This window comes from Taudactylus pleione, unplaced genomic scaffold, assembly GCF_031769625.1.
Source record: "Taudactylus pleione unplaced genomic scaffold, aTauple2 ptg000434l, whole genome shotgun sequence".
NCBI classification, from domain to species: domain Eukaryota; kingdom Metazoa; phylum Chordata; class Amphibia; order Anura; family Myobatrachidae; genus Taudactylus; species Taudactylus pleione.
The window spans coordinates 3,566,161-3,580,980 of record NW_028284836.1 but is presented as its reverse complement, the minus strand read 5'-3'; the positions used below and the strand labels follow the sequence as shown (position 1 = coordinate 3,580,980).

General features: G+C 48.4%; 1 protein-coding gene across 1 annotated transcript in view; it reads right to left on the bottom strand.

Annotated features, from left to right (window-relative positions):
• ELP3 (elongator acetyltransferase complex subunit 3) overlaps positions 1-14,820 on the bottom strand; it is a 145,993-nt gene that overhangs the window by 91,030 nt on the left and 40,143 nt on the right. Inside the window, exons 5-7 of the mRNA XM_088447560.1 lie at positions 12,028-12,091; positions 10,452-10,520; positions 9,469-9,623 (exon numbers count right to left, since the gene is read on the bottom strand). Of these exons, the coding sequence (XP_088303686.1) occupies positions 9,469-9,623; positions 10,452-10,520; positions 12,028-12,091 (288 nt within the window). The remainder of the gene's footprint in view (positions 1-9,468; positions 9,624-10,451; positions 10,521-12,027; positions 12,092-14,820) is intronic.

The following is a 14,820-nucleotide window of genomic DNA, read 5'->3' as shown; positions in this document are numbered from 1 at the left end:
GGCGCACACATCCCTTACAGAGGATATTCTTACAGCAGCTGCAGCCTCTAGAGGGCGCACACATCCCAAGCACAGGATATTCTTATAGCAGCTGCAACCACTAGAGGGCGCACACATCCCTTACAGAGGATATTCTGACAGCAGCTGCAGCCACTATAGGGCGCACACATCCCAAGCACAGGATATTCTGACAGCAGCTGCAGCCACTAGAGGGCGCACACATCCCAAGCACAGGATATTCTTATAGCAGCTGCAGCCACTAGAGGGCGCACACATCCCTTACAGAGGATATTCTTACAGCAGCTGCAGCCACTAGAGGGCGCACACACCCCAAGCACAGGATATTCTTATAGCAGCTGCAACCACTAGAGGGCGCACACATCCATTACAGAGGATATTCTGACAGCAGCTGCAGCCACTAGAGGGCGCACACATCCCAAGCACAGGATATTCTTACAGCAGCTGCAGCCACTAGAGGGCGCTCACATCCCACACACAGGATATTCTTACATCAGCTGCAGCCACTAGAGGGCGCTCACATCCCACACACAGGATATTCTTACATCAGCTGCAGCCACTAGAGGGCGCTCACATCCCACACACAGGATATTCTGACAGCAGCTGCAGCCACAAGAGGGTGCACACATCCCTTACACAGGAAATTCTTACAGCAGCTGCAGCCACTAGAGGGCGCACATATCCCACACACAGGATATTTTTACAGCAGTTGCAGCCACTAGAGGGCGCACACATCCCTTACAGAGGATATTCTTACAGCAGCTGCAGCCACTAGAGGGCGCACATATCCCACACACAGGATATTTTTACAGCAGCTGCAGCCACTAGAGGGCGCACACATCCCACACACATCCCACACACAGGATATTCTTACAGCAGCTGCAGCCACTAGAGGGCGCACACATCCCTTACACAGGAAATTCTTACAGCAGCTGCAGCCACTAGAGGGCGCACACATCCCACACACAGGATATTCTTACAGCAGCTGCAGCCACTAGAGGGCGCACACATCCCACACACAGGATATTCTTACAGCAGCTGCAGCCACTAGAGGGCGCACACATCCCATGCACAGGATATTCTTACAGCAGCTGCAGCCACTAGAGGGCGCACACATCCCACACACATCCCACACACAGGATATTGTTACAGCAGCTGCAGCCACTAGAGGGCGCACACATCCCTTACAGAGGATATTCTTACAGCAGCTGCAGTCACTAGAGGGCGCACACATCCCATGCACAGGATATTCTTACAGCAGCTGCAGCCACTAGAGGGCGCACACATTCCACACACAGGATATTCTTACAGCAGCTGCAGCCACTAGAGGGCGCACACATCCCACACACAGGATATTCTTACAGCAGATGCAGCCACTAGAGGGCGCACACATCCCTTACAGAGGATATTCTGACAGCAGCTGCAGCCACTATAGGGCGCACACATCCCAAGCACAGGATATTCTGACAGCAGCTGCAGCCACTAGAGGGCGCACACATCCCAAGCACAGGATATTCTTATAGCAGCTGCAGTCACTAGAGGGCGCACACATCCCTTACAGAGGATATTCTTACAGCAGCTGCAGCCACTAGAGGGCGCACACACCCCAAGCACAGGATATTCTTATAGCAGCTGCAACCACTAGAGGGCGCACACATCCCTTACAGAGGATATTCTGACAGCAGCTGCAGCCACTAGAGGGCGCACACATCCCAAGCACAGGATATTCTTACAGCAGCTGCAGCCACTAGAGGGCGCTCACATCCCACACACAGGATATTCTTACATCAGCTGCAGCCACTAGAGGGCGCTCACATCCCACACACAGGATATTCTTACATCAGCTGCAGCCACTAGAGGGCGCTCACATCCCACACACAGGATATTCTGACAGCAGCTGCAGCCACAAGAGGGTGCACACATCCCTTACACAGGAAATTCTTACAGCAGCTGCAGCCACTAGAGGGCGCACATATCCCACACACAGGATATTTTTACAGCAGTTGCAGCCACTAGAGGGCGCACACATCCCTTACAGAGGATATTCTTACAGCAGCTGCAGCCACTAGAGGGCGCACATATCCCACACACAGGATATTTTTACAGCAGCTGCAGCCACTAGAGGGCGCACACATCCCACACACAGGATATTCTTACAGCAGCTGCAGCCACTAGAGGGCGCACACATCCCTTACACAGGAAATTCTTACAGCAGCTGCAGCCACTAGAGGGCGCACACATCCCACACACAGGATATTCTTACAGCAGCTGCAGCCACTAGAGGGCGCACACATCCCACACACAGGATATTCTTACAGCAGCTGCAGCCACTAGAGGGCGCACACATCCCATGCACAGGATATTCTTACAGCAGCTGCAGCCACTAGAGGGCGCACACATCCCACACACATCCCACACACAGGATATTCTTACAGCAGCTGCAGCCACTAGAGGGCGCACACATCCCTTACAGAGGATATTCTTACAGCAGCTGCAGTCACTAGAGGGCGCACACATCCCATGCACAGGATATTCTTACAGCAGCTGCAGCCACTAGAGGGCGCACACATTCCACACACAGGATATTCTTACAGCAGCTGCAGCCACTAGAGGGCGCACACATCCCACACACAGGATATTCTTACAGCAGATGCAGTCACTAGAGGGCGCACACATCCCTTACACAGGAAATTCTTACAGCAGCTGCAGCCACTAGAGGGCGCACACATCCCACACACAGGATATTCTTACAACAGCTGCAGCCACTAGAGGGCGCACACATCCCACATACAGGATATTCTTACAGCAGCTGCAGCCACTAGAGGGCGCACACATCCCACGCACAGGATATTCTTACAGCAGCTGCAGCCACTAGAGGGCGCACACATCCCTTACAGAGGATATTCTTACAGCAGCTGCAGCCACTAGAGGGCGCACACATCCCTTACAGAGGATATTCTTACAGCAGCTGCAGCCACTAGAGGGCGCACACATCCCTTACAGAGGATATTCTTACAGCAGCTGCAGCCACTAGAGGGCGCACACATCCCACATACAGGATATTCTGACAGCAGCTGCAGCCACTAGAGGGCGCACACATCCCACACACAGGATATTCTTACAGCAGCTGCAGCCACTAGAGGGCGCACACATCCCATGCACAGGATATTCTTACAGCAGCTGCAGCCACTAGAGGGCGCACACATCCCATGCACAGGATATTCTTACAGCAGCTGCAGCCACTAGAGGGCGCACACATCCCTTACAGAGGATATTCTTACAGCAGCTGCAGCCACTAGAGGGCGCACACATCCCACATACAGGATATTCTGACAGCAGCTGCAGCCACTAGAGGGCGCACACATCCCACACACAGGATATTCTTACAGCAGCTGCAGCCACTAGAGGGCGCACACATCCCATGCACAGGATATTCTTACAGCAGCTGCAGCCACTAGAGGGCGCACACATCCCATGCACAGGATATTCTTACAGCAGCTGCAGCCACTAGAGGGCGCACATATCCCACACACAGGATATTCTTACAGCAGCTGCAGCCACTAGAGGGCGCACACATCCCACACAGATCCCACACACAGGATATTCTTACAGCAGCTGCAGCCACTAGAGGGCGCTCACATCCCACACACAGGATATTCTTACATCAGCTGCAGCCAGTAGAGGGCGCTCACATCCCACACACAGGATATTCTTACAGCAGCTGCAGCCACTAGAGGGCGCTCACATCCCACACACAGGATATTCTTACAGCAGCTGCAGCCACTAGAGGACGCACACATCCCACATACAGGATATTCTTACAGCAGCTGCAGCCACTAGAGGGCGCACACATCCCACACACATCCCACACACAGGATATTCTTACAGCAGCTGCAGCCACTAGAGGGCGCACACATCCCACGCGCAGGATATTCTTACAGCAGCTGCAGCCACTAGAGGGCGCACACATCCCTTACAGAGGATATTCTTACAGCAGCTGCAGCCTCTAGAGGGCGCACACATCCCACGCACAGGATATTCTTACAGCAGCTGCAGCCACTAGAGGGCGCACACATCCCTTACAGAGGATATTCTTACAGCAGCTGCAGCCACTAGAGGGCGCACACATCCCACACACAGGATATTCTTACAGCAGCTGCAGCCACTAGAGGGCGCACACATCCATTCTACAGGGATCCGGATAACTAGAAGCCCTGGACGTTTCGCCTAATGTGGCAGAATGCATGAAAGGCACAATATGAACACATGCGTTTTGCATCTGATATCTGTAGGTGTTCACAATGCTCGTTTCCATGCGTTGTGTAGAGTCACGATATTCAGGTTCTTTGTGTTTAAAGTCTAATTGTCTTTTCGTTTAACAGGAAGTGCATAGTGACCGCATCATTTCAGGAAAATGGTTGGTGTAGTGGTTAGCATTAGGTCTTCAAATGAATTCTCACCAAGGTCCTGTGCATAGTTTGTATGTTCTCCCCTTGGGTATATGTGGTGAGGAACATGGTGTGCAAACGCCACTGGTACTGGTGTGAACGGTAAAATAGTCTCTGAAGCGCTGCGGAATGTGTGTGCGCTATGTAAATATCGGTTAGTAAATAATGAATGAATTAATGGTCTTATAGGAAACAATGGATGTGGTTTCATGCATTAGACACGGGAACATGACGGGTTTAAAGTACAGCAGCCGCATTGCAGTGAAGACAAACATATAATAAGCAATCAGTGATACTGGAAGTAACACGGGGAATACTTTTCAGTCCATTTTCCTTAGTTTATGCAGCTTGAAAGAATATGGAAAACTGGATAGAAGCCCTTCTCAGGACATGCAGCTGCGCCCCCTGGTGGGACGTGTGAAATATTACAGCACCACAAGACAACACCACTAAAGCCTATAACAAATGTCAATTATTGTTATTCTTCTAAAGATTAATGTAACGCCACCAAAAATACATTCTAAGAATTTCCAGATCAGGGAAGTGCAGATAGACAGATTTAATCATGTCTGGATTAAGGAATACTCCGGCTCACGCAGTTTGAGGACAGAGTACATGGGCCGACGCCTGTCTGCTCCACTTGTTACGCCACATAGATAGGTGTAACTCAGTGCTGCCGCTATACCTGCGCACTACATCATAGAGACAGCGTTCTTACAGGGCAACGGCAGCATGTAACGTTATCACCTGGGAGAGACTACAGCAGGGGGGCTTTAGGCCAAAGATGGAAGCAGATGATTGGATGTGAGCATCAGGTGATCAACTTTGATGCAAAGAGGGTCAAGCCCAACGCCTTCACTAACATCATAACCCCAGAAACACTGCTCAATCAATCAATCAGCAGAACGGTCTTTAGAACGGAATTGAATAGGGAGAAAAGCGGCCGTGTGCGCGATACTTTTCCGGACCCAAAACCAGCGATATAGGCGGAAAGTGCACCGGGCGAAAGTCCGGAACTTTTTCGCCGACAATTGAATATGCCCCTTAGTATGAAATACAGAGGCTGTAAACTGCTCCATTGTCTAAATAGGTTATCAAAATAAAAGGTTTATTAAAAAAAAAAACAGACATATTGTTATTTATTTGACAGCTGTTCCCCCAGGTGGAGCCGTCGGCTTCCCCCCAACACCTTAATTAAATGCAATTGGCTATTTCTCACCTGAAATAATTAATAAAACAGAAACATAAGGAAGATTAGAGAGGGTAACGCTAATGACACCTCTATACGTTTCTGTGATGGGGATAAGCAAATCGGCCAGTATGAGGGGGTGGCATAGGGGCTTATTCAGAATTGGGAGCCAAGCAAAGAGAACAAGTAACTGTGCACCTGGGTACATCCAAGTTGCGCTGCAGGTGGAGCAGAGGTAACATGCACAGAGAAAGTTAGGTTTGGGAGGGACGCGTCCTAGCAGAACTCTGATTGCTGTGTAATAAAATAAAGCTGCCCAGCATTTACGGGCTATGCGCAGAAGCCGTCAGAATTACCCCACATTGCTCTCAACTCAGAAGCATCCCCATAGCACTTGGTCCCCCTCTATACAATATACCCCATAGCACTTGGTCCCCCTCTATACAATATACCCCATAGCACTTGGTCCCCCTCTATACAATATACTCCATAGCACTTGGTCCCCCTCTATACAAAATACCCCATAGCACTTGGTCCCCCTCTATACAATATACCCCATAGCACTTAGTCCCCCTCTATACAATATACCCCATAGCACTTGGTCCCCCTCTATACAATATACTCCATAGCACTTGGTCCCCCTCTATACAAAATACCCCATAGCACTTGGTCCCCCTCTATACAATATACTCCATAGCACTTGGTCCCCCTCTATACAAAATACCCCATAGCACTTGGTCCTCCTCTATACAATATACTCCATAGCACTTGCTCCCCCTCTATACAAAATACCCCATAGCACTTGGTCCTCCTCTATACAAAATACCCCATAGCACTTGGTCCCCCTCTATACAATATACTCCATAGCACTTGGTCCCCCTCTATACAAAATACCCCATAGCACTTGGTCCCCCTCTATACAATATACTCCATAGCACTTGGTCCCCCTCTATACAATATACTCCATAGCACTTTGTCCTCCTCTATACAAAATACCCCATAGCACTTGGTCCCCCTCTATACAATATACTCCATAGCACTTGGTCCTCCTCTATACAAAATACCCAATAGCACTTGGTCCCCCTCTATACAATATACTCCATAGCACTTGCTCCCCCTCTAAACAATATACTCCATAGCACTTGGTCCTCCTCTATACAAAATACCCCATAGCACTTGGTCCCCCTCTATACAATATACTCCATAGCACTTGGTCCCCCTCTATACAATATACTCCATAGCACTTGGTCCCCCTCTATACAATATACTCCATAGCACTTGGTCCCCCTCTATACAATATACTCCATAGCACTTGGTCCTCCTCTATACAATATACCCCATAGCACTTGCTCCCCCTCTATACAATATACCCCATAGCACTTGCTCCCCCTCTATACAATATACTCCATAGCACTTGCTCCCCCTCTATAAAATATACACAGACACTTCCCAACACAGCCTTAGCCCTCAGACGTATTACACCAGAGACTGTGATGAAACAAAATAACTGCAATGACTGGGGCCTTATTAGATCGGCCTTTGTGTGAATTATACACCAGCCGCTGCCATCGTAATATGATAACACAGCCGCCTATACCCGCCACAGATTAGAAACCAGTCCGTGCTGGTTATTGCACGCTGGCTGGCACTGCCCACTGGTGTAACCGTAACCTACACAGCCAAAAAACTCTGTACAATGTGAAGTGAGGAGATTTTTTAATCTGGTCAAATTTGATTATTGTATTTGCTACCTCACACAGTACAATATAATGTAAGTGTTGCTTTTCTGCAGCATAACGGGGTAAATAAATAGTGCTTGGCCTACGGGGAACCTGGACGTGGGGAGGATGGGAACGCACGGATGGCTATGGCTTTCACACGGACAACGCACGGGTCCAGCGTGAAACTCCAGCTCATGAGCACGTCACCTGGAAACACACCATTATGAATCAGGGATATTATTACCGGCAGTGTGACGTCACAATGCCCCCCACTACGGTGTATACTACTATATCGTTCAGGGCAGGTCTGTAAGAACCTGGGAGAGAACCAGCAGTAAATGTATAGCCACAGCAAACATGCCAGGGAAATAAGAACACTGAGGTACACTGAGGACAGAGAACACTGAGATACACGGAGAACACTGAGGTACACTGAGGTACACTGAGATACACTGAGATACACTGAGATACACTGAGATACACTGAGATACACTGAGATACACTGAGATACACTGAGGTACACTGAGGTACACTGAGGTACACTGAGGTACACTGAGAACAGAGAACACTGAGGTACACAGAGAACACTGAGGTACACAGAGAACACTGAGGTACACTGAGAACAGAGAACACTGAGGTACACTGAGAACAGAGAACACTGAGGTACACTGAGAACACGGAGGTACACAGAGAACACTGAGGTACACAGAGAACACTGAGGTACACTGAGAACAGAGAACACTGAGGTACACTGAGAACAGAGAACACGGAGGTACACGGAGAACACGGAGGTACACGGAGGTACACGGAGAACACGGAGGTACACGGAGAACACGGAGGTACACTGAGAACACTGAGATACACTGAGGTACACGGAGAACACTGAGAACGCTAAGGTACACTGAGAACACTGAGGTACACTGAGGTACACTGAGGTACACTGAGATACACTGAGAACACTGAGGTACACTGAGAACACTGAGGTACACTGAGAACACTGAGGTACACTGAGAACACTGAGGTACACTGAGTACACCGAGTACACTGAGGTACACTGAGGTACACTGAGAACACTGAGAACACTGAGGTACACTGAGAACAGAGAACACTGAGGTACACTGAGATACACTGAGAACACTGAGGTACACTGAGAACACTGAGGTACACTGAGAACACTGAGGTACACTGAGAACACTGAGGTACACTGAGTACACTGAGAACACTGAGGTACACTGAGAACACTGAGGTACACTGAGAACACTGAGAACACTAAGATACACTGAGAACACTAAGGTACACTGAGAACACTAAGATACACTGAGAACACTAAGGTACACTGAGAACACTGAGAACACTAAGATACACTGAGAACACTGAGAACACTAAGATACACTGAGAACACTAAGATACACTGAGAACACTGAGAACACTAAGATACACTGAGAACACTAAGATACACAGAGAACACTGAGATACACTGAGAACACTAAGGTACACTGAGAACACTGAGGTACACTGAGATACACTGAGAACACTGAGGTACACTGAGAACACTGAGGTACACTGAGGTACACTGAGAACACTGAGGTACACTGAGAACACTGAGGTACACTGAGGTACACTGAGAACACTGAGGTACACTGAGAACACTAAGGTACACTGAGAACACTAAGGTACACTGAGAACACTAAGGTACACTAAGGTACACTGAGAACACTAAGGTACACTGAGAACACGGAGGTACACGGAGAACACGGAGGTACACGGAGAACACGGAGGTACACGGAGAACACGGAGGTACACGGAGAACACGGAGGTACACGGAGAACACGGAGGTACACTGAGAACACGGAGGTACACTGAGAACACGGAGGTACACTGAGAACACGGAGGTACACTGGGTACACTGAGAACACTGAGGTACACTGAGAACACTGAGGTACACTGAGAACACTAAGGTACACTGAGAACACTAAGGTACACTGAGAACACTAAGGTACACTGAGAACACTAAGGTACACTGAGAACACTGAGGTACAGAGAACACTGAGGTACACTGAGAACAAATCCTGGCTTATTATGGCGATCTTACCTCACCGCTTCCGAGACGCTGTTGGAGGTGTTCCCGGACAAGGCGTCATGCAGGTTCCGGATGAAATAGTCTCTGTATTCCTCAGACAGGGCCATGAATGTCCCCCCCATCACAATAAACTCCACCTTGTCCACGCTGTGACCCAGCTGCTTGAGCTGTAAGAGGAGAACGTGGGGTGTAATTATCCGGCCGCACATCCTAATTCAGCCAGGAGAGACAATGAGGCACAATGTACTGAGCTCTCCGACACCGAAGGGACAAAAATAAACTAAAACTAAGGACAGTTTACGTTAAACCCGGCAAGACCGGTGTTTGTAGCAATACTTTCTGTGAGGGGGCTTCATTATCCGCGTCTACCCGTGTGCCTCCATATTGTGTCACATGTACATAGGGCACTCAGAGAGGCTGGGGCGGATTTCAGGATGTAATCTGCTAGACACAGCTGTGTCTTCGCACTCTGTGACTTCGGTCTCGCCAGACAGCCCCCCTCGGCGAGCGTCTCGGCCGCGCAGAATATCGTTCTAGCTCAATATGTGCGACATTTGTACATCTGTGTGTGAATGAGCCTGAATCTATACACCAAGTGCTACGAAGCAGCTGCCCCCGGCTTTTTCCCACGCCAAGTCAACTTGTGCTTTATCTCCGACTCTGTACAAGTTTAACACTAATTCCTGTGCGGTTACAGTCACAGCCCGGCGCCTGTAGTACACGGCGAGTGATGTTTCGCTACATCTGCGATGCGAGTAAGGCACAAAATTTAAAGCAGGAAATGGTGCGATACCCCTCTCAGTCGTGTCGGGCGTATAGCGGCTAGGTGTATAAGAACGCATTTATAGACGCAAGGTAGGAGTCAACGAAAGGGCTTGTGGCCAGGTCCAGTGACAGAGAGCATACTAGAAAATAATCTATACATACACACAGAGGAAGGAACCGCTGCCAGCATCACTGTGAACGTTACACGTAAAGAAGTTTGCGGACTGTACCTGTTCCACTCGGTGCCGAGTCTGCAGGAAGGGGTCATACCGGGCACGGATCGCTCGCATTGATGTTGGCTGCAGAGGCAAATGGAGACACAGTCAGTCATTTAACCGGTTACCAGGTCCCAAGCGCTCTGGGCGCAAACTGACCCAAATCAGTGATCAGATGTTATTTTATTGTAAGACGCAGGGGAGAGAGAGAGGGAGGGAGAGACAAGCAGAGGAGCTCACACCAAAATCCATCACTAGATCCCATAAGGGACGAGTTCTCTTATCGGATCTAGCGATGGATTTTTGCGGCATTCTTTCTTTTCCATTCGTAATATAGAAAAGGATGCCACAAACATGGTTGCTGCGAATCCGCCTCCTAGACGCAGCGGGGGCAGCCATTTTGGAGGCTCCTCATGAGAAATCAGTCAGATGCCATCACTGATATTCTAGAATAGGATTGGCCAACCTGTGGTTCTCCAGCTGTTGTAAAAACTACAAGTTCCAGCATGCACTGCTTCAGTTTTGCTATTAGGGAATGCTAAAACTGTGGCAGGGCATGCTGGTATGTGTAGTTTCAGAACAGCTTTAAGAGCCACAGGTTGGCCCAGGCCTGTTCTAGTACACTGATTGATTGCTGGATCAGCAAGAATACTGGTTCATGGCACAAAATGGCTGCCTGCAATGTGCGTAGGTGAAAGGTACTCCTAAACATGGCAGAATACTTGTAACGTCTCAGTACAGCTGCCGGGGGCATACAGAAATGTACAGGTCATGGATTATGCATATGATGGATGGAAATTGCATTTATTTCACATTCTTTATCTGTGCTTCTAAACCTAAAATACAATATTCCTAAAGAAAATCAAGTCCCTTAAGCCCTGAGTGTCTCTCCACAGAGGTCTACGATGTGCTTGCAGACAGGAAGTCTGTTCTGGTCCCTGCGGTCACCATTTTATCCCATATATCTCTAGTTCCTGACACGTATAACGTGTATATCTGTGTTAGCGCCTGAGGGGAGACAGCTCAGGTAAGCGGGAATTAGGCCATGAAGGAAATTCAGTACGAGCTTGGAATACACACAAACCTACAGCGTTTCATAACGTGGTGCAGAGCCAAATAATCTCATTAATTGCAAGTATCTGTTATAATTAAAATGGGATATTTTATTACAACTAATAAAGATTTAAATTTGAATGCAATTGTTTGGGTCTGAGGCGCACCTCGCTTTCTTCTCTGGAGATCTTTGAATTGTATGGTTTTGGGTTTAGCGGTTGCACCCCTACCTTACCAAAGTAATAAGGGTCACCCCTGAGCGCAGGTTATTATAGGGGAAGACTCTACGTATAGGAAATGATAGGTCCGGGGCAGGACAGTGCCCACAATGCTAATAATTCTCACTATTGATAAAAGCGCTGACAGTACACGTGGGCACCGGCGACGGACATGGACGCCGCACGTTCCCCGTGCACCCTCGTGTGAGCGCGCTGCATTTTCTCTGTAGGATTTAACGATCAGAGTATTTCGTGCTTTTTCCCTAAGTAGCGAGCACAGCTCAGACAGGCGTACCGAGAGGCAGGCGTATAAAACGTACCTCGTATCCCGTGTACGATTGTGTTGAATATTCAAAATCAGAATCCGGACCTCCAGGACAGTACCTGCGGGACAACACATAATAATGTTACCTGCCGATAAAAAGGAAACATCGCAGGCTATTACATTTACCCCCCCCAATGTAAGTATTGCCCTCCTGTAAGATGGAGAGTTATGGACAACATGTCACCAGTCACACCAGTATGTACCACTAACTTCATCCAACTCTCTACAGGGTATATGTACTAAAGTGCGGGTTTTTAGAAGTGGAGATGTTGCCCATAGCAACCAATCAGATTCTACTTATTTATCTAGCACCATGTAGAAGATAATAGCTAGAATCCGATTGGTTGCTATGGGCAACAGTTCTAAAAACCTGCACTCTAGTAAATATACCTATATGACTCAGGTATCTCTCTACATCTCCATCCCAAATGTCCCAATACGGAGCTCATTCTCCCCCCCCCCCCCCCCTTCCCTAGTGTCTCTCACCGCTGACAATGGCACTAACTCCTCTGTTCCCCAATCTCGGTACCTTGGAGCCATCCTGGACTCCAACCCTCCAGACTGAATCCACACATCCAGTCTCGTGTATGGTCTCGCCAACTCCTTCTTCAGAACATTATCAGAATACGCCCCATTCTCACTCAGGAGTTTACCAAAATCGCTATTCATTCTCTAATTATCTCCCGCCAAGACTACTGCAGCCCCTCATGATATACAGATGGGTCCACATACATCTAGCCTCCCTGCGCGTTAAACAGTCCTTCTAGTTGCGCCATGCAGTGGCGTGACTCGGTAGTGTTGAACGTCTTTTGGTGCGACTTTTTACCTTCAAATGCATCTTAGTCGCACAGCGAATAGCTAGCACAAGCAGCTTCTGCTGATTAAAATGATATGCGGCACGTCTATGTTCTCTGTGCGTCTGCGGGTGTATCTGCATGCGAAACACTACGTTACAGTGTTAGCGACTGTGACGTAGCATTTCGTATGCAGATACACCCGCAGTCGCACACAGAATATAGGCATTAATTATTTATCAACAGTTTCTTATATAGAGCAACATATTCCGTTGTGCTTTACAATTGGAGACATAAATAGAACAAAACTGGATAATAACAGACAGACATATAGGTAGGAGGGCCCTGCTCACACACTTACAATCTATAGGGAAATAGGCATTGATACACAAGGAGAGGTGCTATATATTGCATTTTGGTCCAGCCAGAATGCAGAGTTTCTTGGTGGGCTGCATGATCCAGTCACGCAGGAATGTCGGCCAAATGTCAGGAGGATGTGAGAGAAGGATGATGTATGAGGTTATGTGTGGACAGTGAAATGGGATGGAATTAGATATGGAAGCTATGAAGGTTATGTGGGCGGTTCTGGAATCTGTTAAGCCTGATAAGAGGTGTGCTTTCAGGGAACGCTTGAAGGTTATGAGACTAGAGGAAAGTCTTATTGGGCATGGTAGGGCAATCCATAGAGTGGGTGCAGCCCGAAAAAAGTCCTGTAACCAGGAATGGAAGCAAGTAATGCGTGAGGATGAGAGACGCAAACGGAGAGTTCGGGTTGGGAGATATTTTGAGATAAGTGAAGAGATGTAGGTTGGTTTGGTTTGGTTAATAGCCTTATGTGCAAGTAAAGTATTTTGTATTGAATACGGTAGAAAACCGGCAGCCAATGGAGGGACTGACAGAGCGGAGCAGCAGACGATGAATGTTTGACAAGGAAGATCAGCTTTGCAGCTGCATTCATAATAGATTGTAATGGCGAGAGCCTGGTTTTGGGAAGACCAGTAAGGAGACTATTGTAATGGTCAATGCAGGAAATAATGAGTGCATGCTGCATATCATTTTAATCAGCAGAAGCTGCTTGTGCAAAATATTTGCATCGCTGTGCAAATAAGACACATTGGAAGGTAAAAAGTCGCATGAAAAGACGCTTGGCGCTACCGAGTCACACAGAGCTCCCGCGTTATGTGTAGCACAACCTGTAGCGTACGGAGGATAGATGTATGTGGACACATCTGTACATTCATCTCACCTGCCTGCCCTCAGCCGGGCTCTGGCAATCATCATCTTTTACCTCCGCCCCCAAGACTTCTCCTGTGCTTCTCCCTGCTTAAAGAACCCCCTGACTCTCCCCCAACCTCCAATCTCTTACGTGCACTCACAAAACCCAACTCTTTACTATCCTACACCGACCTGATACTACTCCCACTGCATCGTCTACCAGCTCCAGTCCCATTTCCACTTGACTAACTCCAATGGTCTCTCAGCACTGCCCTCTTCCTCTAGGACAGGCCTGGCCAACCTGTGTATCTCCAGCTGTTGTGAAACTTCAAGTCCCAGCATGCCCTGCCACAATTCTGCTGTTACGGAATGCTAAAACTATGACAAGGCATGCTGGGACGTATAGTTTCACAACAGCTGGAGAACCGCAGGTTGGCCGGGCCTGCTCTAGACTGTAAGCTCACACCTCGGTACCTCCTCTTCCTACATCTGCATCTCCTTCATTAACCTTGTCTGTATTGTTGTATTTCTGCGATTGTGTTGTACGATTTGTACATCTCACTGTCCAGGCTGCGGTGTTTTGGCGGCAGCTTACACAGCGAGGGTGATGATAGTGCAACGTAAAGCCCACCCTAGCTACGGGGAAAGGAATGAAACAACATGTAGCATCCATGTGTGAAACAGTAAGTGCATCCTTCCTGCGCCCACACGAATACAGAAGGTAATAGGAGTCTGGTGCAGTCCATCATCTGACCAGCAGGGGGTGCCACAGGCTGGAC